The 27,613-nt window shown below is 45.0% G+C and overlaps 1 protein-coding gene across 6 annotated transcripts in view; it reads left to right on the top strand.

The window, feature by feature from the left end:
- MYLK (myosin light chain kinase) overlaps positions 1-27,613 on the top strand; it is a 269,948-nt gene that overhangs the window by 118,306 nt on the left and 124,029 nt on the right. For all 6 annotated transcript variants that reach the window (XM_061194266.1, XM_061194267.1, XM_061194261.1 and 3 more), the window contains one exon: positions 18,030-18,237. In XM_061194266.1, the coding sequence (XP_061050249.1) occupies positions 18,030-18,237 (208 nt within the window). The remainder of the gene's footprint in view (positions 1-18,029; positions 18,238-27,613) is intronic.

The following is a 27,613-nucleotide window of genomic DNA, read 5'->3' as shown; positions in this document are numbered from 1 at the left end:
AAGTTCTCTCTCACCTTTATGCATTCAGCTCTGTTAATTTCTTAGAAGACTAGGATTTGGGGTGGGTGGAAGACATCTTAGAGGGGATGAAGTTTCCCTGGACAACATCCCAGCCAGATGGTTCTCCAGCCTCCTTGTGAAGACTTCTGGGGATGGAGATCTATCATGTTACACTTGGTCCCTTTCATTGTTCAGGCATTGTGACCCTTCCTTGTATCAGCTTAAATCTGCCTAGATTTTGGACCTGTTCATCCCTGTTCTGGAGCTATGCAACACATAGATTGTTTTATACAATAGCTCTTTATATATTTGAAGACAGTTATGTCCTCCTTGTGGTGTGTTTTATTCCAGGCTAAATATACCTATTTCCATCAACTAGCCTTTATGTTCCTTCAGTAAACATCTGTTGAGCACCAGCAAGGTGCCAGCGGGGCAGTAGGCATGGTCATCACCTCACAGATCATGAGCCCCTTCATCCATGCCCAGTTAACCTGTGGCACCTGGCAGTGGTGGTCAGGCAGCATGTGGCTGCCCTCTCCTTGTTCACACACCATGCTCTGTAATATAGCTTAAGACTGAATGAAGTTTAGGAGACTCTTGCCAGCTCCTTTTACACATGAGCTGCCCCTGCCACTCCGATTTTGTCTAGTTGATGATTTAGAACCTTCACAGTACTTGTTCTCTGCTAACTTTCTGTTTATTTGGACGTTTGTTCTTTTAGCATGTTGATTCTGTTAGCCTATGTGCCCCCAGTATTGATGCTAACTCTAGTTCTCATGAGCAGCTTTGCAGTCTTCGTTCAAGTAATTAATAAAAATGTTGGTGCAAAGGAGAAATATGAAGTCCTGGGACTTACCAGAGAGACCAGGTCATTAATGTAAAAATACTGGTTGATCACCTACTATGTGCCAAGGAGTTGGTGATTCACTGATGAGCCAGACCTCTGTAGTTCTTTCCACAAGCAGTTATGGTCTAGTGCTATGAGACAGGCAAGAATAACTAAATATAGATGAATTATGAACTCTGATGAAACCCACTGAAGAAAGAACATGGGGTGCCCTGAAAGCATAACAGCATGACCTAGTTTGGGACATCAAGAAAGGTGTTTCTGAAATGATAGTTGAGCTGGGACATAAAGATGGGAGAGGAGAGACATCAGTCAACCGTCCACTCAGTAGTGGATTTAGTAGTCCTGCTGGACATGGAGAGATCTTCAAAATAGGTAACATGTCTAGTTCCCCCTCTTAGGTAACTCACAGTCTTGTAGGGAGTTATGCTGAATGTGCCTGGAATAAACAAAAGCATAAGCCGTGTGATGGATAGTTGGTTGTTTCCAGCTTGGGCTATTATGAATAAAGCAGATGTAGGCATTCATGTACAGAAAAAAAAAAAAGCATAACCTGTGTTACTGGCATAGGTGCTGTCATCTCAGATTGTTGTCAGCCATTCTGATTCAAAATATTCTCATTTTTTCCAGTAAAGTCATCCAAATATTCTTGGAGTTCCAGTGTTTTGATGTTGAGACTTTATAACACCAACTCCTCCTTGCACCTGGAGGTTGCCCATGAATCTCTTGTCAGATAATGTATCCTGATTTTATATGGAAAGTATGGTCACTGTGCTTGCTGTAGGGCAGAAAGAAATATGAAAGGTGATGTAATGGTGATTAGTTTGGCCCAGATTTTCTGGAACAGGCCTGATTTTAAACAGATAAATGTCTACTTGTTTTTAAAATGCGGTCACTTTAGAGAATAGTGTAAGTGCTGAACGCTGGGCGGTGGGAGAGATCAGAGGGCGCTGGATAATTGGGGAGGCTCTCTAGAGGGGGAGTGAGTGGTTCTGGAGGAGGGGGCAGAGAGAGGGAGGGTGTGGTGTCCTGGAACTGCTCCGCTCTTGGTCCCGCTAGCCGCACATATCTAAGGTATCTATCATGTTCACCTAATGGTGTATGGTGAGCGTTTTTTAAAAGGACAAAATTAGGAGGATAAATCTGATGTAGGACACATCCTGTAGACAAATAGAAATAGAGCTTTGCAGCAGGGAAATAACTGAGAATTGGTTGTATTGGCATTTAGCCCTGGCTGCAGGATATTTCTTTTCAGCTTTTAAAATAAGTACTATCTCTTTAGAGAGGGAGCTCTGACCCCAGTACACAGACTGCAGGTATATTTAGAGAAGGAGGCCCTCTGTGGCCTAGGTGTGGGGCGAGGGCTGGAGCAGCAGTGGCCTGATCCCTGAGTGGTGTCAGGGATCTTTGCCCGGGTGAGTCACGCGGGTCTGGTGACCCAGCCGGGGAGCAGAGTTGAGGACTGACGCTGCTGTGGCCTGCGTGTGTGGTTTGCATGTCTGCTCTGGGGGCAGACCCTGCCAGGGGCAGCAAGATCAGCTCCAGAGAAGCTGAGGGCCAAGGCAGTGCTGGTTTTTTCCACTTCTCCGTGTCCAGCAAAAGGAAGGGAAAAACACCAACCTTGGAAATGGGGCCCCGGCCCTGGACCCAGCTGAGCGGCTCTTGACAGAAAACGGCTTTGGAATAAGCACTGCTCTCACGCTTCCCTCCTGCCCCTGAGAGCGATGGGCTCTGGAGCCCAGGCGTGCCCCTTCCTTCTGGGCTGCTTACTGGCCTGCCTCCCCTTGGGATCTGGAGCAGGAATTCCCTGTCCTGCTCAGGCTCCAGTGGGCCCCGGTGTCGGTGAAGCAGCTACCATGGGAAGGTGTCGGGTGAGAGGCAGAAAGTGTTACCAGAATTCCCAGAGGCTAGGGTCTCCCTGAGAAGGTGCGAGTGGTGGCAGTAGAAAGAGTTAAGCTTTTCTAGGCTTAAGTGGATTCTTAGGGGCACAGGAAGTTTGCAGACCCTTTAGCACCCAACCTGAAGCTGACCCTTTATGCTACGCAAAGTATGAACCAGGCCATCTTTTCAGCAGCCCTCTTCCCTGAAAGCACCCCAGAGGCACCATTCTTCCCTGTAAATTGCTTCTCCCTGCCACTTCCTGACACTCCCCCAGGGACTGGCAAACCCATTCTTACCTCTTCGCTGTTCCTCAGGCCTGGAGTTGTCTGTAGCCGACTTGCTCTAAGTCAGTAAAAACCTAACTTATTAGGGTGACCCCGGTGCCTGCCAGCACATCCACTCATGTTTAGCAGCTTCACGGACTGCACCTGGAATCCTCTGAGCTGGGTGGTCTGAGCAGTTACCCACACTGAGGCCGTGGCCAAGCCCAGCCTACAGGCTCCTCGACGCTGATGCTCTACCAGTGGCACCTATCGAATTTCTTACAGTACTCTGTGATTAGAAAGGGAAACGCATGCCCAGGCTTTTTGCAGGCTGTTTACCCTCCTCCTTTCACTAGGGATATTCTAAGACGTGGGGAGAAGGGCTATTTGGGCTACAAAGCTCCCAACACAGGAAACCCTCAAGCTTCTCTTGTAGCAGTCTGAGAAATGGGCTGGTTTTGATTCCTCTCGACCAGCCATGTGTTGGTCAGGCAGAAGCAGGCTCCACTGACCCTGAGCACACAGTTTTGGGGGCTGGGGAGGTATCCTAGCCTTCTAGCCAGTGATTATAGCTGGGCCGCAGCCCCCATGGATCCCTGAGGATCACATACTTTAAAGGGACATTGGCAGGAGGGGGGAAAGGAAAGTTTGGGTTTTGTTTTTACTAAATAGCTGGGCAACTTTTCCCTCCATTTTTCCAGATGCTTCTTCAGAAAAGAAATATCAGTGGTTTGGACTGGGAAGTCTAAATCTGCTTTAAATGTGTGTTTCGAACTAGGACTCAAACCCCTTTGGCGTTCCCTGCCCCCAACATGCCACCAGCAGACACCCATGCCACCACCACGCCACTAGCACGCACAGGCTTGTTCACAATGGGACCTTCTATGAGGGTCCTGGCATTTGTTTCTGGTCTCTTTCCTGTGTCCCCTGGGGCCCTGCCCTAAAATTCCTGAACAACAGCTTGTGCAAGAGCTGTACTGCATGCAACTCAGTTGGCGGGAGCAATGAATCAGGCATAAGTGGCTGTGGAGCACTGCCCGGATGACACTGGGATGTTTGTGGAGGGAGATTGGAGGAGGAGAAGGAGCCCCAGGGCTCCTCCCAGGCTGTGCCCCCACTGCCCTGGCCTGGGATCCATCTCCGCGCACCTCACCTTGAGCCCGTCCCAGGGTGGGGACCCTGAGGGGCTGCCGCAAGGCTGGCAGAGCTACTGGGAACCATCTCCTGCCTAGTCAAACTTGAGTGGCTGGTTCTCACCTACCCAGCTCTATCCGCCACCCCACCCCAGCTCCCTGGGGGCTGACGCTGTATTGGGAGGTGGCCCCCGGAATCCTGCTCAGCTCACAGCAGCAGTACCACCATGGGGCTCCCCCCATCCCCCATGCGCTCCTTCAATCCTCCGTCCACGCCTCTTCTGCGGCACTGACCGTGCGTGCTCTGGTCGATTGCGTGCCCCTGTCATCCCGCAGGTGGAGACCCACTCCAGGGTAGAGTACCAGTTGTCTTCATCTTATTTCCTGGCGTGGAGAGAAGACCTGTGTGGCAGGGGTACAGTGAGCAAGGATGGAGCGGGGAGAGAAATAGGCAGGGGCCAGGGCACACAGGGCCTTGTAAGCCATGGTAATTGGGTTTTATTCTTAGTACAATGAGAAACCATTGGAAATTTTTAAAATAGAGGAGTGACTTTGGTCTGATTTACATGTTTTCAAACTTTTATTTCTTGATTTTAATACCTAACATAAAGCTATTGTACCAAAGGCAGTGTAGTATTTGGCAAAGGGATAAACATACAGATAATTGAAACAGAGTTCAAAAATAGATCCGTATATATATGACTCACTGATTTTTTTTATTGTGTAAAGTATACATAGCAGAAAATTGACCATTTTAACCATGTTTAAGTGTACATACAGTTCAGTGGTATTAAATACATTCAAATGGTGTGCAACTAACACCACCACCCATTTCCCAAACTTTTTCCATCTTACAAAATGGAAATTCTGTACCTATTAAACACTAACTCCCCATTTCACGCCTCCTCCCAGCCCTGGCAACTACCATTCTATTTTCTGTCTCCATGAATTTCATCACACTAGGTCCTCATCTAAGTGGAATCATCTAAGTGTTTGTCCTTTTGTGACTGGCTTATTTCACTCAGCTTAATGTCCTCCAGGTTCATCCATGTTGTAGCATGTGTCACAATTTCCTTCCTTTTTAAGGCTGAATAATATTTCATTTTATGTATATATCACATTTTGTTTATCCAGGCATCCATTGATGGACACTTGGACTGCTTCCGCCTCTTGGCTATGTGAATAGTGCTGCTGTGAACATGGGTGTACAAATATCTGTTCATGTCCCTCCTTTCAGTTCTTTTGGGTTTATACCCAGAAGTGGAATTGCTGGATTGTATGGTAATTCTATTTTTAATTTTGGGGGAAACCACCATACTGTTTTCCATAGCAGCTATACCATTCTGTATTCTCACCAGCAGTACACAGGGATTCCAGTTTCTCCACATCTTTGCTTATTTTCTGTTTTGTTGTTGTTGTTGTTGTTTTTATGATAACCATCCTTAAAATGAGTTTTTATTAAAAGAAAATGAAAACTTATTAATCTGTGGGGACAAATAGAATGAGAGAGAGATAACAGCTGATGAGCCATGTCAACGAATTGATGGATGATGGAAAATGAATAGATGATTGGCTGACAGGTTTTAGCTTTCTGTGTTGTACTGTGCCTTTGGCTAGGGAGTGGGAAATAAGAAAAAGTAAGCCTGCCTGTGCCAAAACAATTCCTAAAGAGGCTGAGAAGTGGGAGGCACCATGTATTTTGAAAGCCTGGGTTGTGGAGTGAAGCTGAAAACTGGAGGATTGGTTAAAAATGTAATAAGGAGCAGTTAGGGTCCCCAGTCCCCTTCCATACTCCATGCGCCGGGCCAGTGCTCCTCCCCTCCACCTGAAATATCGAAGGTTCTCTGAGGAGAGACTGAACTTGACCAACTCTCAACTCCTGGGCACAAGGCACAGCTGCAGGCAGGGTGAGGTATTGTACTCGAAAGGGCAAGGGGCTAAGTGAAAGTCACCGTATGAGATGAGACCCCTCAAGGCCTTCCCTCAGTCAGAGTCCCAAATGCTGGTAGACAGACTTAATTACTGTGTCCAAACCACCACCACCTAAGCAGAGAATCAGAAGATTTTCTCTTTGTGAAAACTGATCATCTCAAGAAACAAGATCCACAGATATGGATAGTTGAGAGTTTTTACCCATTCACACTACTGGGAGATCCAGCAAATTGATAAGGCCCCACTTGTGTGCACAGAGCTTTTAATTTCTTCACTCACATGCGTGAAGAGTCAGTGAAGGACCGTCAGCTGTTCAAGGGAAGCCTCTGTTATGAAAGAGACAAAAAGAACCAGAAAAGGAACCAAGTAGGAACAGAAGACTACAGAAGACTTTGGAGACATTTCATCTCACCACAGAGATAAGATGTTGCTTCCATTAAACAAGAAGAGGAGATTATTCAAAGCAGTTTTGAAAAACTGAGAAAGAAGAATTTTTTTTTTTAAGGATGCAACTCTGTATTTTATTTTTACAAGAGATAAATAGACTGACACCAAGCATTGTACATGGATGACCACAACAAAAGCAACAATGATTGCAATTACCAAACATGAAACACACTCATACTATGTCATAATATTGACATTCAGTCCAGTAATCCTCCACTGTAACAGCTCCTTTACTTTGCAGTGAAAATTGATTTGTATATTCTTTGCCTCTGAGTCCTTGTGGGATTTTTTTTTTTTTAATTCAAACAGAAAGTGACAAAAATTATACTCATCCTCATCAGTTCACTCAGTCCCATGTAATTAATTTTTTTTATCTTGATCTTTTGTTAGCACTTTTATGAGCTCATCAGTTTTTCATTAGAGTTCTGAAAATGCTTATTCATTCAGTTCAGCAGTACAGTCAGTTACCAGAAACCTGTACTTGTCAGAGTCTTTTCCATGAATTTCAAGAAGATTTTTTTAAAAATTAATGATAGCTAAAATGATAACTTCAATAGACTGGCTGGAAGATAGAGTCAAGGAAATCTTCCAGAGAGAACAAAAAGAGGGGGGGAAATAAATGAGAAAAGAAAAGAAATGTAAAGGGTCAGTCTAGTAGGGCTAATATCCAACTCGGGAATTCTGTAAAGAGAACATAGTAAAAAACAGTAGAGAGAGAACTGTCAAAACACAAAAAATCCTCAAAATTGAAAGATATGCATTGCCAATAATGAAAAGACCTATTACCAAGGGTCCAATACAATGAGTGAACTAAGACCCACACCAAAGCAAATCATCATGGAATTCTAGACTGTCGGGGATAAAGAGAAGATCTAAAAGTTTGGAAGGAAAACACACACACATGCACACGCACACCACACACCACACACCAGGTCATAGAGGAAGGACCGCCTTGGTGTTACACCTCTCACAGCAACACTGGATGCCAGAATCATTGCCTGCAAATGCCATGAAGCAATACCTTCAAAATTCTGAAGAGAAAAAGATTTTCTGCTCTAATTCCTTTCCTAGATAAACTGTAAGTTGAGTATAAAGTAGAATATTGACACTTTTGGAAATGCCAGGTTTAAAAATTTAACCTTAAGAAAGGTTAACTTGTTCTTAAGAAACCACTGGATGAGGACATGTTTAACCAAAGTGGATGGTTAAAGAGGATGGGTGACTGAAAGTCCCTGGACCACTGTGTGTCAGGCCTAGACAGCATCGAGTTTAGATTGGAGGACAATGACAGAAGATTCCAGAAGGGCTCTCTCCAAAGAAGAAAAAAATAAAAGCCACTGATGAATTCATTATCTGATGCATTTGACCATTGCTGAGAAGAATTTTATAGTTCTCTTGAGAAGTTGGGTTCTTAAAAAATGAATCAAACCAGAAGTATGGCAGGTATTAACTCCGGGAAAAATGTAATTGTAATATACTATGTAGCTTGGCAATGAGCAAAGTTAGAATGAAGGAAACACTAACACACTGGCTTAATAAAGATTCGGATGTGGGTATTGGGGGGGTGGGGGGAAGGGTTTATGTGGGGGAAGATTTGAGAGCTGAAAGCTCATATTCCATATAGAGATGTTAAGAAATAAAGTCTAAAATTAAAAAGAATAAAATAAGTAGTTGTGTAAGGCTGTTATTTAGAAATACAGGGGAAAAAATACCAGAAGAAATGGCTAAAAGACTTGAAGGTGATTTCCTGAAGGAAGTGGAAATTGGGGGTGAGAGGGGTAGAGCAGAGGCCTGCCTTTTTTTTTTTTCTATGACTTAATGTACATTTTGACCATGTACCTGTCTTGGTGAGAGTGAAAACAGTTTAAGACAGCATGTTTGATTGTGTGTTTCAGCCCAGTGGGCAGTCAGACACTGACGTTGCCCAGGGAGCAGCTTTCGATTCCTTATCTGGCATGATTCTCTATGCAGATCAGGGTACCTTTGAGCAGCAGGGCCTGGGGAGGACATTCTGCCATAGAGTAGCAAACTCACACAGCTGCGTTCTACCCTTTGTGCCAGGTACTTTCTGACAGCATTGCGGAGACCCCCTCCTGGCTGTACTGATGCAGGCAGCCCGCAAGGTCCTGCTGCCAAAGCCCCACCTGCTCCCCCACCTCCCTCGCAGGCTGCCACCTGGGCGAGTCCAAGCAGAATGCAGGCTTTGTGCGATGACGTGCGTGCGGAGCGGGTGGTCAGCGGCTGCCAGGGGAGCCCATTTAAGCCAAGGGGGCCAAGCCGAGATGTTCTCAGGTTGTTGGGATCCTCTGGTCACTTTGGCCCACCTTTGCTTTTAAACAGAATCGCCTCATATTCTTAGAGAGTCCTCACAGGCCAGGACCTTCCCAGTACAACCTGTGGCCAGTTTTTGAGTCTTGTGGCATCTGGGCTGTGCTGTTTGAGGGGTCGTGAGCCATTGCCAAGTGAGCTGTGCGTTATTTGGGGGGGAGCCCTGTGCTCCATCTCTTCTGCCAGTGAAGTATGTCTCTCTCTCCCCAGATCCAACCATGACTGGCCAGAAACTTCAGATTTATTACCCCAGATTTATTTCCTTCCCGAAACTTGCCCATGCCCTTGAAATTCCAGGGCTGCATAAGTCAGTGAGGCAGAAATCAAGGGGATGGTCTCTGTCTCAGATTTGCATGTGGTATCACAGGAGTGGAATGGTGGTACAGACAAAACTATAGAGTGGATATTTGTTTTCAAATGTGCTTTGTGATGTTACATAAAATCAATGATCACTTTTCGAAAGGGGTTTGCTCTTTAAATAAAAATAATAAGCCAGTTCAGCTAAGGCAGAAGGTGTTTTCAGTTTAAAGGGTTAGGTTTTTATCTAAGGGTGTGATGCCTCGAAGTTGTCTATAAGAATTCGAGTTGTGTAAGATAAGGCTCAGCAAGCCCAGAAGTTCACAAAGTACCGGTATTTCTTAGGGCAGAAATACAGCTTCATGCTGTTAAAGCTGGGAGCTGAATGGATTCTAAGGTAACTTATTATAAGGAATTACTGACTTTGAAGAAAAGAAGAGCCAGAGGATCTAACCTTTCGAATTTGTTAATATACTATTGTACATATGCTATCTCATTTGATCAGAAACTTGTGCATGGAAGTGGATACTGATATCATCCTATCTTACAGTTGTATAAACTGAGGGTCAGATAAGTAACTTGCCCAAAGTCAGGCAACTGTTGCTTGGTGCAGCCAGCATCCAACACAGGTCTGTCTGATTCCAGATGCCATATACCTTCCTGAATTAGTCAGGACTCTTGTTTGCAAGTGACAAACCAACTCCATGGGTTAAGTGAAAGACATGTATTGTCTCATATGACTGAGTGGATCCCGGGTCTGCCATAGCTCTGCCAGGCTGTGCCTCCATCTCTTCTCTTCTTCGCTGTGTATGTGATGTCTTATTTTGCACATGGCTTCCTTCCCTTAGGTGGAGGCCAGAAAACAGGGGGCAGGGATGGGAAAATATGGCTGTGGACAGATAGCTTCAGGCTTACATCTTCCCAGCTTGGGGTCCCTGTGAAGAGACAGTTTGGTCTCCCTTTATTCTAATTGAAATTGCAGGGAAGAGCTCTGATTGGCTGACGTGGATCATGCTCATTTTGGAAGTCTGAGCGTTTTGGCCAGGAGGCGGCTGCCTAATGCATCTCCACCAGACTCACCTGTGGTGGGTAGAGGGGTGAGTCTGCTACCTCAAAGGAGTAGCTTACACTGGGAAAGGTAGGCAGGAGATCCTGAGCAAATCAAACAAAACCAAGCCACAGCACTAATTTGTTAAACTTCTATGATACCACACGCCTCTTATTAATATTTTAATATATCTGAGTATATCTCAACTTGGCAGTAGAAACTGGAGCGTGAGCTCCCAGGCCAGCTTCACCAGCTGGAGATGCCGTGTTCTTGGACGCCATCGTGATGGGGGTAAAGCCAGAACTCAGGGCTTTGAGCAGAGAGGTTTGCAGTAAGGCTGGAATCCCACAGCCATCCCACAAGGACTGGAGTTCAAACAGAAGAACACTTGTTTTTATAGGAAAACTCTGAATTTGGAAAAACTAGGAAAATATCAATGTGAGAGTTTCCCTATTACACTTAGAATTCTATTTCTTTGTTGGACTGCTTCAGAATTTTAGGTGCTTGTGTCATTGAAAGGGAATCAGGGGCTTTCCTGGTGGCACAGTGGCTAAGAATCTGCCTGCCAACTCAGGGGAATGGGTTCGAGCCCTGGTCCGGGAAGATCCCACATGCCGCGGAGTAACTAAGCCCGTGCGCCACAACTACTGAGCCTATGCTCTAGAGCCCGTGAGCCACAGCTACTGAGCCCATGAGCCACAACTAATGAGACCGCGTGCCACAACTACTGAAGCCTGCACGCCTAGAGCCCGTGCTCCACAACAAGAGAAGCCACTGCAATGAGAAGCCCGCGCACCGCAACTAAGAGTAGCCCCCACTCACCGCAACTAGAGAAAGCCCACACAGCAACAAGGATACAACACAGCCAAAAATAAAATAAATTAAATAAATAAATTTTTTAAAAAAGAAAGGGAATCAAAAAGTTGCATGCATTGATAAGGTGAGCTAGATAAAAGGAAATCAAGCTTTTTGTTTGAAACATTCAAAAGGGCCTGAGGTATAACCCAAGACTGCCAAGCTATAGCCTGTCTCGTACTCTCTGTGGGAGAAACAGGATGTTCTCAGTCTGGCAGATGTAGGGATATGGGGTTGTCTGTGTCTTGGGCCAGAGGAAAAGAAAACTTGCCATAGAAAGTGAGAGTGCAAAAACTAAAAATCAAGTTGCCATATAATCCAGCAATCCCACTCCTGGGCATACATCTGGACAAGTGACAAGTGACACTTGTCACTTGTCACTTGGACAAAACACTAATTTGAAAAGATACATATACCACAATGTTCATAGCAGCATTATTTAAAATACCCAAGACATAGAAACAACCTAAATGTCCATGGACAGATGAATGGATAAAGAAGATGTGGTATATATACACAATGGACTATTACTCAGCCATAAAAAGAATGAAATAATGCCATTTGCATCTACATGGCTGGACCTAGAAGTTATCATACTAAGAGAAGTAAGTCAGAAAGAGAAAGACAAATACCATATGCTATTGCTTATATGTGGAATCTAAAATATGACACAAACAAACTTATCTGTGAAACAAAAACAGACTCACAGACATTAGAGAACAGACTTGTGGTTGCCAAGTGGAAGGAGGGGCGGGGGAGGGATGGATTGGGAGTTTGGGATTAGCAGATGCAAACTGTTATATATAGAATGGATAAACAAGGTCCTACTGTATAGCACAGGGAACTATATTCAATAACCTATAATAAACCATAATGGAAAAGAATATCATAAAGAATGTTTAAAAAAAAAAAAGAAAGAAAATGAGAGTGGCTGATCACAGATGGAGACTTTCAGCATCTTTCCCTGATGACCCAGGTGGCTTTCTCTGGGCCAGTTTGAGGAATGATTCTCTGCATTCTGCTTTTGTTTTTCATGGAACTGCTTTGGTCCTCGCTGTTTCACAACTTGAACTTAAGGGCAGGGAGCATCCAGCAGTTTAAGCCTCTCACTAATTGCTGTTTTTAGCTGGTATGATCTCTTCTTGATGGGTTCTGTGGGTTCAGTTAAGGCTTTTGACTGTTGGTTAACGGGATTATTCAAAGCCTTAATTAAGTTCCGCCTGTCCAATGGGCCGTGTGCCAGTTGCTGACACAGACCCAGGCCACTAAGCTCGGTCATGCCATGCCCATGGCTCACCCTTCACTCTTCACTCTCATAATATACCCATGATGTAAGTTTCATAGGCATTTTCTGTGGTCTGATTTGCTGGGGGTGTTAATGTTTTAATTCTCCTTTCTGTGCATCCATGTCCATTTATTATCTGGGTGAGCTTATACTTGGAGATGGGACAGAGAATTCTTCTTCAACGCATTCCTCAGCATCACTGATTAACTTCCTATTATTTTTCACTTTTTAAATCACCAGCCCTGTTCTAGTCATTTATCATAGGAGAATTTCTTTATTATAGAAGAAGCTGCCTTGAAACAGGGGAAGAAGTTCAGGGTGATGTGCTACAGACAGGCCGGCAATCATAGGAAGTATGGAGACAGTTGTGTTGCAGAATCAGCTTTGTCCAGCTTGCGGGGGGTGAGGTGGGGCATCTGTCCAGCAGGTTTCCTTAATTTCCCATTCTTCAGGCTCAGCCTTTCCCATCATCGATTCAGTTACTCAACAGGTTTCAAAGAAATACTTATTGACAACCCCTCCATCTATTGTTCCCAGCCCCAAGGACTTCTCAGCTCACTGCTCACGTCTTCTTTGTGTATCTCCCCGACTCCCCAGTGTCCTGCCGGGCCGTCTCCTTTCACCCTGGCCTTAGGGTAATCCTGGTTTCACTCGTTTTGGTCTCCCTCCGTCCCCGATGTGGGCAGAGTCTCAGTTTCATGTCCTGCCCAGCTCTGCACTGTAGCTATGTGGGCTTGCATTGTGCAAACAGGGACAGGCCCGCCCAGGAACAAAAGACGTGCAGGAGACCATCAAAAACAGCAAAATCACCCCCTTTCTACCACTCACCAAGTTGAGAAGGCAGATGTGTTGCTCTGAGTCTTGTAGGGGTTGTGGAGGCCAGAGAACCTGGCCCTGTTCTGGGCTTATGCTCTGGTAGCCTGTCCTGGGCAAACTGGAATTAACTGCAAGCCCTTCACACACATCAGAGAAAAATGAAGAGACAGTGCCCTTAAGAATGTTTCACTTTCAATCATTAAGTATATCTTGAGACAGCACCAGGTTCTGAAAAACTCTCCAGCACGGCCGGCTGGTGTGACGTGGCAGCAAGCAGCTGCCCGCCTGCAGCCCAGCTTTCCCCTCACCATCCAACACACGCAGAATGAAGCCCCCATTCCTTTTAAAGGCATTTTGAGGCTATAAAGGCTCTTGGGAACATTTTATGGCACTGGAGCACAGTTTTACTATTTTAAATTATTATAGGGGTTATGGTTACTATATCTTTATTTGTATGACAGATTGTCGGCTATGCCCTTGATTTATTTGATCCCAGGCTTTTGTTCAAGAACACAACCTCCAATTAAATGTGGTTAACTGTGGCAAAAATATGATTCTCCTTAGAATGACCCTCTTTGGGGCCATTTCCAAAAACTCATTATGGTGACAAGTCAGGGCTGCCCACTCATGTTCACAAGCCTTTTTCCTTGTGGTCACTTGATTTTCCCTTATGGAGGATTAGAGAGTATTAAGGCTGTGGGCTGGGGCCCAGGGTAGACTGGAGGGAGAGGAAAGAATCTTCCCCCAGAAGCTAAGTGGGTCACTATTTAGATCCAGACTATTTCAGGAATGGAAGGAGCCTGAGCTATCAAGAGCTGTTTTCTCTTCAGTGAAAGGAAGGAATTACAACCTGAAGAGGCTAGGAAGACAAGTCAGACCCAGGACTCAGGCCTGGCTCTTACACTGTCTTCTCTGTTCCACACTGACTTTCCTAGGCGTGTCTTGGGCATGTGCATGGCACCCATCCCTGTCTATCTTAGACCATTGGGGTATTTCTGCTATAACAGAAATACCACAGATGGGGTGGTTTCAACAACAGAAATTTATTTCTCACAGTTTTGGAGGCCGGGAAGTCCAAAATCAAGGCACCAGCAGATTCAGTGTCTGGAGAGGTCCGGTTCCTGGTTCATAGCTGGCCAACTTCTCACTGTGTCCTCACACGGTAGAAGGGGTGAGGGAGCTCTCTGGGATCTCTTTTTTAAGGGCACTAATCCCATTCATGAGGGTTCCACCCTTCTGACCTAATCACCCCAAAGTCCCCATCTCCCGATATAATCACATTAAGGGTTAGGATTTCGACATGAACTTTGGAGAGACACATTCAGTCTATAGCACTGTCCTCCTGTTACTCCAAGGAAACAGCCCAAGACTTGCTTATGGGATGGCCATGACTTTTGTGAGTCCTTTGGCTTTTTCCCAAAGTGGGGAGCAGATATTGCTTTAACCTAGAGGAGGCTTAGGGTCTATTAGAGATAGACCCTTATTAATGCTTTGGATTCTATAATATTTATCTCACCAAAAAAATGAATTTACAGTGAAGCACAGAGAGACAACCACTCAACTTGGAGACCAAAATTGTGGTCCCAGATCTGCCACTTTATCGCTGGCAAATCATCCACTTATCCAGGCCTCTTTCCTTTGCTCTCTGGGCTTAATAATATGATTGGCCTTGCATGCTGTCACAGACACTTTTGGTACCCCACCCAGATCCCCTGCACCAGGCTGCTACACCCATTCCCAGCTGCTCTGATTGTTGACTAAGGCCTGGGTTCCTGAATCCCTATCTCAGGTTCTGCTTCCTGGGAACCCAACCCAAGACACCTCCCTTGTAGTGTTGCGAGAATCAAATAAGATTCTATATGTGGAAGGCCTCTGAAAACTAAAGTATCACTGGGTTTTTACTGTGGTCTTAGATTGGGCTGTAAAAAATCCCCCATCTGTGGCTTCTTGGTGGAAGGCCCATGATGAAGGCCGATAAGGCGTCCAGGGAGGGCAGGGCTGCTGTCACACAACTAGGGGTGTGAGTCCAGGCTTCTCTTCTTTCCCCACCCAGGAGCCCAGGATAGTGGGCAGACAATAAAAATGAGTTTACTTGAAGTTGAGTAATTTTTAGGTAACGTTAGGTAGTGGTTGAACAAGTTTTTCCCTATTGGGAGGATAAGAATTGGAGCTGCAAATCATTCAGACCTTGGAACAGAAAAAGGTCATAGAAATTCCTGCCTTTGCTTCAGATGCAGGGTGTACAAAAGTCCATTGCAAACCGCAGCTTTCTAAGTGGTACCAATTTCAGCATGTTTAAAAATCCCTGGATATTTATTTTAATATATAAGGGTGTTGCAGAGGTGGATCTGTTGGTGTGGGGTGGAGGGGAATGTATATGTATGTAGAAAATGAGAGGGACTTCCCTGGTGGTGCAGTGGTTAAGAACCCACCCTCCAATACAGGGGACTTGGGTTCCATCCCTGGTCAGGGAACTAGATCCCACATGCATGCTGCAACTAAGGAGCGCACATGCCACAACTAAGACCTGGTGCAACCAGGATAAATTAAATAAATAAAAATTGAAAATGAGAGGAAAATGGAAAGGGAAAGAGGGATCTGTGTCCCTGAGGTCTGGAGCACTTGTAATGTCCCCAGTTAAACATTGACGCCTCAGGCCCTGGTGGCCACAGAGTTGGCACCGCTGCAGGAGGCCAGAGTACTTGCTCGTGGAATGCTAAGGACGCCTTTGGTGAAGTTAATGATTCATCTCCTCCCAGTCCCAGGGTTCTGCACTGCCTTTCTCTGACGCTGACAGAAGGCCACCTGATCATCTGGAGATGAGGCTGGCTTTGCCTGACAGGATGGAGGAGAAGATGATGATTCGCAGATTCACTATATGACCAGACTCCCAAGGGGCTTCCTTCTGTAGGAGAGAGTTTCTTTCCTTAGTTGTTTCCTGAAAATATGCTTTCACAGAGAAAAAGAATGCTTTAACAGAGTGATTGTCTGATATTCCTTGACTTGAACCTTTGTGCCAAGATAGTGCCACAAGGTGATGTGTTTTATACGGATATGTGGCATTTGCTACCTTCAAACATGCATAATGTTTATTTGTGTGCCACTTTTATTTCCATTTCTAGATTTAAGTACCCTGAGGGGCTCCACAGATTAATGAATGGTTGTGCTGTACATTCATTATACAGGCACACGAATATAAAAGGAACACATATTTTCATTTAAATTTTTTTCTGTTTTACAAAGGTCAGGGGTGTTATTTGCAGGAATATCAGAAAATGATAGTTAAGTAAAAGGAAAAGAGAGACCTAGAGGCAATCGCTGTTAACACTTTGTTTCATATTATAACAGGCATTATAATATGCACGTAATCCCCTTCAACAGCATCACCCTGAGATAGGATATGTGCTTGGTGAGGCTGCAATGGCCAGGCTTGAAGGCACAGCCACCTCCCCTCCCCTTTCTCCCACGTGCTGATAAAGCATCCTCTCTGACCTTGCTGGGGCGTATAAGGAAGATTATTGCTGTAGGTCACTGAAGGCTTTCTTTGTAAATGTAATTTGGGGTCATCCAGGGAATTCTGGTTTGGCTTCATCCGTATCTATGCTTTCTTGTCTTGGAGTGGATACGTGGATAAAAGCTACTGTTACAACCTATTTGTAACGCCAACAATTTCTTTCTCAGGAGGTTTCTGTGATGTCTTCTGTGCATTTCCAGTGCTAAAATCCCCCAGTTCAGGTCCCAGGCTGTGCATTGACGGGCCAGTCTGAGCCCTGCTCCTCAGAAGATGAGTCCATTCCAAAGGGCCTGTTGAGTTTCAGGGGTTTCAGGGCCCTTGGGGAACTTTCTCTGAAACTCAAAGTGATTTCTTGGCATTTGTCTCTCTCTGCATTTTCCCCTCTTTGGGGAAATATCTTCTCTCTGAACAAGTTGCTGTGAGGCTCAGATATGCTAAGTATTTAGAAAAGTGCTTAACACTTAGCACTCAACAGATGTTAGCTGCTAACTATTTGTAGAGAAAGAGTGGTCTAGGGCAGCACTGCCTGATAGAAACATCAAGCAAGGCATGTATGTAGCTGTACCTTTCCTAGTAGCCACATTAAAAAAGTAAAGAGAAACAAGTGAAATTAGTTTTAACAATATATTTTATTTAACCCAGTACGTCAAAATGACTATCTTTTCAATATGTAATCAGTATTTTTAAATTATCGAGGTAGTTTACGTTCTCTTTTCGTACTAACTCTTCAAAACCCCACGTATAATTTACATTTACGGTGCAGTTACAGTGCAACTCAGGATCAGCCACATTTCAAGCGCTCAGTTGCCATGTGTGGCTAGTGGCTGCCATACTGGGCAGCTCAGATCTAGAACCTTGCTACCCAAGGTGGGTTCTAGGGACCAGCAGCCTCAGCATCATCTGAGAGCTTGTCTGAACTGCAGAATCTCAGGCCCACCCCAAACCTATAGAAGCAGAATCTGCATTTTTAACAAGTGATTCATGTTAGAGTGGGAAGCACTGCTCTAGAATCCCCATGCTCAGTCCCCACCCCCTGGGGTTCTCATTTAATTGGTCCAGGGTTGGACCTGGGCACTAGTATTGCTTTAAATCTCCCCCTGGTGATTCTAATCATGCATCCAGGCTTGAGAGACACTTGTGTGGTGGGCTGTGGAGCCAGGATGCCTGACTCGGCTACTTGCTACCTTCAAGACCTCGAGAAATCTACCAAAACCCTGCGTCTCAATCTCCTCGTCTCCAAAATGGAGATGAAAATAATATTTGTTGCAAGGGATGTTATGAGGATTAAAAGAGTTAATACATGTAAAGCACCCAGAACAATACCTCCCACATAGGAAGTACTCCTTATGTACAAGCTCTCACCCTTTCTTCTTTTCCTTGAAGGTCCGGGGTTACCCAGAGCCCCAAGTGACATGGCACAGAAACGGGCAACCCATTGCCGGTGGGGGCCGCTTCCTGCTGGATTGTGGTACCCGGGGGACTTTCAGCCTTGTGATTCATGCTGTCTGTGAGGAGGACAAGGGAAAGTATACCTGTGAAGCCACCAATGGTAGTGGTGCCCGCCAGGTGACAGTGGAGTTGACGGTAGAAGGTGAGTCCCAAGAGGTGAAAGCCCTGGGGAGAAATGAGCCATCAGTTTCCCCAAGGCCTGCAGCTCCTGCCTCAGCCCTCTCTCGGGAGAGGGACCCACAAGAGAAAGCATCCCCATCCCGGAACTCAGGACCTGTTAGTCTGATGGGGGCAATGTGGTCCCTGGAACAAGGGAGGCATCCCAGGAGACAATGTCAGACTACACATCACCTCCCTTTCTGCTCCAGCCTTCCCCTCGCTTCCCCTCACACTGAGACTGAGACCGAGACCAGACTCCTCATGATGGCCTTACAAAGTGCATCCCGCTCCTGCCTGGCTCTCCAGACCCTTCTCCTACCACTCCTCACCCTGCTCGCTCCACTGTGGTCACACTGGCCCTCTGCTTGTCCTTGAGCAAAGCCTCAGGGCCTTCACCCGGCTGTTCCCTGTGTAAAGAAGAGCTCTTTCCGCAGCCTGGCCCCTGACTCGGCCCCTCACTTCCTTCAGGTCTCTGCTCAGACGTCCCCTCCTTAGAGAACCCTCTCTGACCACCCCATCCCCTGGACTCTCCATCCTCTCACTCCACCCGAACTTTTTCTTCTAGGACCGTCACTGCCTCCCACTTGATTATCTCCCCCAAGCCCCACCTCTAACTGGAAGCTCTAGGAGAAGAAGGACTTTATCTTGTTTACTGCAGTGTCTCCAGCATCTAGAAAACTTCCTGGCACAGGCTAGATACTGAACTATTTAGAGAATGAGCAATGTTTATTATCATCATTATAAAGTAATACATGCCCATCATAAAAAACTTTGTAAAACTCAGAAAAATATATAGGAGGTAAACATACCAGTGTGTTAACACTGATTAGTTATTTTGCCCTTTTTTTCCTTTGTACTTGAATAAAATTCTATTAAGTTTATTAACTTTAAAAATTCCAGGAAAACATTTGACCATAAGTAAAACTGTTCCTTTTGCTGCCGGTGTATCTCCCACATGCTGAAGGCACTCCACGGGTGAGAACATTTCCAGTTCAGGCCACTGGCTGCTGCTTAAAGCCCTGATGTCTAAAAGGACATGTGGGTTCGTCAGACCCTCAGAAATATGGCAAGGTTCCCTCCACCCTTCCAGGCCTTTCTAAGGGCTTATAAACCGGAGGGTCAGACTCATTTCTCCTCTCTCAGAAAACAGTCCTCCCAACCTGGTTTTCAGGGGACACTGTGTGCCAGAGAAGGTTCCAGAAGGGGGCGAGGTGTACCTCGGCCAGTGTTTTTCCTGTTTGCTTGCATCATGAAAGGACAGACAGGCTGTTTCACAGAATAGAATATGCATAGTTTGGATGCTTTCCCCAAATTCTTTAACTGAGTGGCTCATTCCTTTTAATGGCCTTCAAGTACCTGTGGGCTGGGGCATTCCACATGGAAGGTGGCCCCTGGTCACTCTCTGAATGACCCTCATCTCAGCCAGTTCTGATGCTGTGCTTTCCCCTACAGTATACGCTTTTCAATGCCCAAATTTTGAGTTGAGACCCACAAATAAAAATTACTTTATCCCCTTGTGTTAGTCAGCCCAGGCTGCCATAACAAAATACCACAGACTGCATGGCTTAAATAACAGAAATGAATTTTCTCACAGTTCTGGAAGCTGGAAGTTCAAGATCAGTCCAGCAGGATTTGGTTTCTGGTGAAGGCTCTCTTCCTGGCTTGCAGAGAGCCACCTTCTTGCTGTGTCCTCACATGGTGGAGAGAGGGAACTCTCGTGTCTCTTCTTCTTCTTCTAAGGGCCCCACCCTTAGGACCTCACTGAACCTTTGTCACCTCCTCACAGGCCCTGTCTTCAAATACAGTGACACTGTGTGGGGTGAGGGCTTCAACATATGAATTTGGGTGGGGACACAAAAAATGTAGTCTATAGCACCCCTTTTCTGATTTTCTATTTGGAGCTGGGGAAACGGGGAATCAGAGGTTCAAGGTTCTGGTCCCAACTTTTGCCGGTCAATGTGCGACTTTAAACTCTGGATCTCTGTTTCTGTAGAATAAAGGGTTTGAATTCAGTGGTCTCTACCACCTGAGCTAGCCCTTGTTTTCTATGATCCATTTTAAAGGAATGGAGTGGGTTAGGAGTACAGGGGAGCTATATAAAACCCAGGTTGTATGAAACCTTTTTTTTTTTTTTTAGTTCCCATCAGTGAGGACATTAGATCTGATGTCTCAACTAAGCAGGAAAATTTTTATTAGGTCATGGTACTCAGGGCAGAGGAAAAGAAAGAAGGCAGGAGAACTATAGCAAATGAGAGAAGGCTAAGGCTCTCAACCCTGCGCCCTCCCCTTTGGTTTTAATTTGAGGAGATCATCGAAGATGTTTTATGCCTTCTAACCCTAGGAGGTAGAGAATGACCTAAAGGCTGCAGTCCCTTTAAATGTGAATGGCCCTGTATACTTGCTGCTTCTCCATCAAAGGCCAGTTTCAGCCCATGTGTGGTTTGGGACCACCCCATAGACCATAGCCCTGGAAGGATCCACTCTGGTCCCTTATGCCGTGGATAAGTTGTTGACGGTGCCAGGCTAGCCCAAACCCTTACAAAGGGAATCCAGCAGCCCTCCTGCTTCTCGCCAGCTCTCTGTGCTATGCTTCTTAGTTATGCTTCTTATTCGGAAAGAGCAGAGCTTCAGGAATTAAGAGTATGACTCATACACGGAGCCTTTTGACCCCCTAATGGTCAAGTTTAGAAGGCAGTGTTATCCAATGGTCTTGGATTTTAGCTCCACTAATTTCTAACTATGGGGAAATTAACCTTTCCGAACCTTATTTCCTTTTCCGTAAACTGATGCTGATGGCTGCCCCATGGGTTGTGTAAAGATCAGCGCAGCACTGACAAATAGTAGGCACTCAGTAAATGGTAACCTTGTGATGTTCAAACGTGACATTAATATCCTGAGAACTACTTGCAGAGGGAAATCCTTGTGTGGAGAATAGAGGAGAAAGCTTTCTCCTCTGATTTCCTTTGGTAACCAGGGCCAAGAAGCATGCACTATCCTCCTTGAGGGCAAGCATCTTCATGACAGGACCATTCATGACCTTGTGCAGCCCTAGTCTGAGCCCTGGAAAGGCTTTGTGTAGCCAGCCCTGACACTCACCTACCTCCAGAGGACTGGTCACAGAGGCTTGGTGCAGAGCAGGGAAGAGACGTGGTGCCTGCTTTCTGGGAGCTTTCTGTATAATGTAGGGGCCACAGCCTGCTCTCTAGCCCCACACTGTCCAGAGAAATACAATTGACCCTTGAACTATATGAGTTTGAACCTTGCAGGTTCACTTATATGGGGATTTTTTTAAATAGTAAATACCACAGTATTACACAGTCTGAGGTTGGTTGAATCTGCGATGTGGAACCGCAGACACAGAGGAACGACGAACATACAGAGGGCCGACTCTAAGTTATACATGGATTTTCAACTGCGGGGAGGGTGGGCACCCCTGACCCCCTCATTGTTAACGGGTCAACTGTATAATGTGAGCCACATGTGTCATCTCAAGTTTTCTAGTGGCCACATTTTTTTTAAAAGTTGAAATCGATTTTAATAAAATACTTTAACTTAACCCAATATATCCAAGATACTATCATTTCAACATATAAACATTATTACTGAGATATTTTACATTCTTCAACATTTGCAGCATATTTTACATGGTAACACATCTCAATTCAGACCAGCCGTATTTCAAAAGCTCAGTAACTATAGGTGACTAACGCCTGCGGTACTGGACAGCACAGCTCTAGAAGCTTGAATTGGGATAAACAAGGCTTACACGGAGAAAAAAGAGAAGCCCTCGTGTAGGAACAAGGTGGCAGGTTGTCCTGGGCAATCACATCCACAGAGTGAACCTAGGGCTTGGGGTGGAGTGAGGGGCGGGGCTGAAATGAGAGATATACCCCAGACGTGGTGGTCTGACTTTGAGAAGGCCCTTTGTGTTTCAGGGACCAGAGAGTCACTTAAGTCATTTCAAGTAATAGAGGGTTAATTTTAAGGCCATGAGCTCAGGAACCCGGGGAAAGCCAAACTGGAGGCCCAGAGGTGATCCAAGCCTCAGGACGGCTCATACTCACCTTATAGGCTTGTTTAATGCAAATGCAAGGGCACCCAAATCACCTGGGGGAATCTTGTTAAAATGCAGATTCTGGTTCTGTAGGTCTGGAGTAGGGCCCAAGTGTCTGCACTTCTAACCAGCCCCTGGGTGATGCCCGTGCTGCTGGTCCACAGGTCACACTTTGAGTAGCAAGGAAGGATTCAGTTACAGATGTGATATATTTTTCCTAGTACAAATGGTTCTCAAATATGAGCATTTGGGCAAGTGGTTGCCCTTTTGCAGACCCATGGTCACAGCAAGTGTCCTTAGGGTGACCATTTATCCCAGCATGCCTGCTCTACCAATGTAATTATAAATAGAGCCTCCTTTGACTTTCAAAAGAGTCCCGGTTTGGATAATAAATTGCATGGTTACCCTAGTCATGATCAACATGTCTGGTGCACTGGGCGGTGAGTAAAGCTTTAAAGATGATGTTGAGAAATAAAGGCTTATTCTAGGGGAAGAGGAGTAGCAAGAGAGCGGAGAGCGATAGTTTCAGAGGAAGTGGATAAAGTTTATTTTCATCTCTGAAAAATAAATTCCAGGCCATTAACGACTCCGCCTAAGAGTGCAATGAACAACTGAAAAAATAACTTTAAAAATAGTGAATATGTATTCACTGGGGAATAGATTCGGCCAGGGGCTCCTTCCTCTTGGGAGTTTTCTTTGAAATGAATAAATGGAGGTGGGGGGTAGGCAAAGATCTGTTTCCTCCCTCCCTTCTGGATCCAGCCTTGACCATCACTCTTTCTTCTCTATTAAGTACACTATCCTTCATGCAAATTCCTCCTCCTCCACCTCCATTCCTGGGGGATTCTTCCCCCAGCTCCCTCCCCTGTAGGTGATAGGTTCTGAGGCTGCCACTTTTGTCTCTGTCGAAAAGCAAAGACATGTCCCCTCATCTTGGAATGTCTCACACAAGCAAAGAGTGCATCCCTCTGTCCATTGCCTCGTTCACCACTCTGTTTCTCTCTGTGTCAGGCCCAATTCAGACAGGCTTCCTGCCCCCTTGGAGTTTACTTCCAATGGGGAAAGAGAGACTATAAATAGGTAACAAATGTCACTTTTGCAGTAGAATTAAGTGCTCCCTGACCATGCAGGTGGCAGGCCACCTAGAATGTGGCGGCAGAAAGGAGAGTGACCCCATGTCATGGGATTTAAGGGAGAAGACTGGCCTTAGTGACCGCTAGCCAAGCTATTCTGGTGCCGCTGGCACCAGCATTCTCTGGTGATTTTGAATTTGTAGGAAACGCTTCTGCGCCATGTCTTTTGCTACTACCCTTTTCCAGGGTCAGACTTCTCAGATCCCTTTTATTTTCACATTGGATTGGATTGATGACATTATATATTTGAACCCATGTCTATTTACAATGGCTGAGTTTTAAATTATTGTATTCCTCAAGAACGTCTTTTGTGATTCTCCTTTTGTTTTGTTGTTCTCTTCTTTTGTACTGTCTTCTTTTACCTAAATTTTCTACCTTCTTAAAGACCTGTAATTATATTTCCCATTTGTATTCTTTATAAACTCTTTCAGTCTATTATACTCCCTGATGACTCTTCTTTCTGTAGGGGCATATGCCCTATTTTTTTTCTTACCCAGTCAGAATATTAAAATGTTCTGAGTTCTTGTCCTTTTCTGTCTCATCAAAGGGAAAAATATAAATATGGTAGAGATAAAGATTATTCTTTTTGCCCCTCCAGTCTCTTTGCTGTGAAACAGTTGTGTGTCAAGACTGCCTCACTTATTTGCTACACGGAAGAGTTAGATGACAAATGACTTGGTCCCATTCTGTTCTTGAAGCATGCCTTCCAAATCTCCTTCTCCCTTCCCTCTGTTGTTTTCACCTTCCAGTTTCACTTTGCCTCTTTTTCCCTCCAAAATACACGCCAGTACCCCTGGCTGGCCCAGCTTCCATCTTTTCTCCCCATCTCTAACTCCTCTACCCATTTCTCCCATCTCCACCCCCAGACCTTTCCCAGTTGCTTGTAGTTCTAGCCTCTTCTTCATTCCTCAGACTTCATTGCGTGTGCTAACTTTGTGCTGGGATCTAAGAGCAGCAAGACTTGGTTATTGCTCTCAAGAGACTGACTTTCTTGACCTCATATTTCATTGTTATGTTGCAATTAAGCAACAACATCAGGATGTATTTAGGAAGTGCTGGCTTTGTGCGGTGCCATGTGGGAGATGAAATGCTTTGTCAGATCCTTTCTGCAAGAACCTGGTTGGTCAGCTAAGACCTAGACACATTAAAAGCTAAGTAAAAGCACAACCCCAAGGCAGCACAGGTTTATTTGCCAAATGATTGGCACTTCCGCTCTGTAAACTTAGAGGAGGATGAGACATCTGGAGGCTGAAATGGTCTGCGATATCTTCTTGGAGGAGGAGGGACTTGGCTAGCCCGGACAGAGCGAGTGAGATTTGGATGGCAGATTATGATTCTGATGCTGGGGATGGGAGGAAAGTGGTTAAGAGTTAGGGCCTGGGGTGGAGGGTGGGGTGAGTAGACGGGCAGGAGCAGAGAGTAGTGGGAAATAAAGCTGAAGGACAGATTGGGAGGAGACTGTGGGAAGTCTGGAGCACGAGGCAAGGCGGTTTTTAGAGTCATATCCGTTCCAGAGTATGAGTGGACGATTCTGCCCTTAATTGTTGCTTTTCCATTTTCCTATGGCATGTAGCTCTCCAGATGAACTGCTGCCCTTAGCCACAGCTTGAGGGACAGACCTACTATGTGCTTGCTTAGCTTCATGAATCTTTTTAACTTTACCTTTATTTTTCTGAACACATGGGTTTATTACAAGTATTACGATCACAGATTTTTCATGTGTTCCATTAGTCTTTGATACACCATCACTTTGCATGATCCCCAACAAAAATGGGTTGCTTATTAGTACAATGAATTTCTCCAGAACCATGCTTAAAATAACCTTCCCATATGCTGCACATGCTCACTGGGTGGCTTCTGATCAGACACCTGTACAGTAGCCACAGCCAGATGACTCCTACCACATCAGACCCGCAAGTGGGGAGCGGCTCAAGCCAGAGGTAAATTTCTCTTTGTTTCCTTCCTGATAAATTGATACAAAATCAGTCTTTATGACTTAAGTACTGAAGGGAATACCTGCTACTTAGCTTGGTGTATTGGGAGGAAATCATAGTGGAAAGTGACTCTTGAGAAATGAGCTGGGATGCCTGTGATCCTTGGCCTTGGAAAGAAGGCTCTAAAGAAAACAGCTATTTTGTCTCTGCAGAGGATCTAAATTCCTCTTTAGAGTACTTATTTAAGACAGTTGAGAGATCACTGGCCGTAATTTATTGAACTATTCCCCCCTCCAAAACAAAACTTCGTGTCACTACTCCTTTGAACTCATTGGGTAGGATATATGACTACCTTATCCATCAATGACCAGGAAGTAATTTGTCTTCTAAGTGGTGGATATTTTATTTCAACCCCCTGAGGAAGAATTGGTTCTTTAGTGCATCAGTTTCCTGGGGACCCAAATAGAACTCCTGAAATGTCTACTAGGCAGCCTGGGATAACCTCCTTAGCCTCTATGCAAGGACGTATGGTTGACCCTTGAACAACAGTTTTGAACTGCATGAGTCCACTTATATATGGATTTTTTTTCAATAAATAGAGTACCTGTATTTTCATTTTACAGATATTTAAATTAACTAAGTGTGGGAGGAAGTTTGTGTTCAATTAGAGATCACAATACGCAGAATCAAAAGAACTAGGGTTTGAGTCCTGATTCTACAGAACAGCTTCAGCTTCCTGCCCTTGGGTGAGTCATGTATCAATTCCTTCATTTTTGAGGCAGAGATAGAGTACGTGGATTTTCCACTGCATGGGGTTGGCATCCCTAACCGCCGTGTTCTTCAAGGGTCAACTGTACTTGTTATTGAGTGTCATAGTGTAAGAATAATGTACATGTGTACATTCCGGTGAACGTGGACTGTGGCAGTGACCTCCAAAGCTCCCTGCCTGAGTGGAGGCTGTAGAGTGAACTGTTTATATAGGGTGAGGCCCCCATTTATACAGTGACAGGCAGCCCCTGGCAGAGGTGCATTGACATTTCTGGTTAGGACTTTAGTGGCCTCTGGAAGACACAGCTGAAACCTTGACAGGTGATAACCCAAACCTCCTTTGGAAGCAGGGCAGCCCAGCCACCTCGTCATCCTCAAGTGCTCCCTCCCTCCCCCCCCTTCCCTGGTCAGTCACCAGGTCCTGCTGCGCCAGTTCTCTTTTGTCCCCACTACCACCATCGTGGTCCATCCACTCTGTCCTGTTGCACAGATTTCCAAATGGTCTTCCCAGTTCTACCCTTACCCCACTCTAATCTCCACATTGCTGCTAAAAATATCTTTCAAAAAATTCAGATGGGATTTTATCATTCCCTCCCTTCGAATTCTCCAATGATCCACCTTTAAACTGAAACTCAAGATCTTCAATAGGCCCTGCTCTGGGGTGTCCCCTCCTCCATCTTTGAAGCACTTTGCCTTTCTCTTAAGGCTCAAGTTTTATTCTAGCTTTTATTACACACATCAGTCCACCTGCTGAAGCTCTAACTAATGCCTTATGCATAATAGGGACTGAATCAGTGTTTTAGTACAGATGAGGTCTCAAGGATCCCATGTCATACAGCAGAAAATTGTTTTGACACCACACTTACAGTCATTTTTTCCCCCATTTTCTCTACTTCAGTGGTCTGTAACTTGTCTTGCTGTGTTACCTTCTTTTAAGGTTTCATTCTTTCTTTGTTATATGATATGTCTTCTCTGTTATTTATCCTAACACTACTTTTTCTTTTTACTATACTAATTTTTTCTTTTTTTCTCTTTATTGAGATATAATTGACATATAACATTGCTAACACTACTTTATTCTAGCGTCCACCTGTATACCTGTGTTCCTTCATTTCCATTACTACTTGTACGGTGTGTTTTTTGATCATTCACCTTCAAATCCAAACATGCGTATGAGTCAGTGCAGGCATCTATTTCGTTATGTCTTCTAAAGTGCCTGAGCATTTACACTGAAATAGACATGCTTGAACATCTACTGATGTACAATATCGAAATATTGAAATTTCATATTGAAATAAACATTATTATACTTCCCTTTCCTTTTGTTTCTCCTTAACATTTTAGTCAGGGCTTTACATTTGTTTTCTTTTTGAAATTATATATGTGGATGGTTAGCGGCAAATATTGATTCAACATGGCACAGGGGACATTGCTAAATACATGGTATAAAAAGTGGGTATTTGTTCTGAT

The sequence above is a fragment of the Eubalaena glacialis genome, chromosome 6 (genome assembly GCF_028564815.1).
Source record: "Eubalaena glacialis isolate mEubGla1 chromosome 6, mEubGla1.1.hap2.+ XY, whole genome shotgun sequence".
Lineage (NCBI taxonomy): Eukaryota > Metazoa > Chordata > Mammalia > Artiodactyla > Balaenidae > Eubalaena > Eubalaena glacialis.
This window is presented reverse-complemented; position numbering and strand designations above follow the sequence as displayed.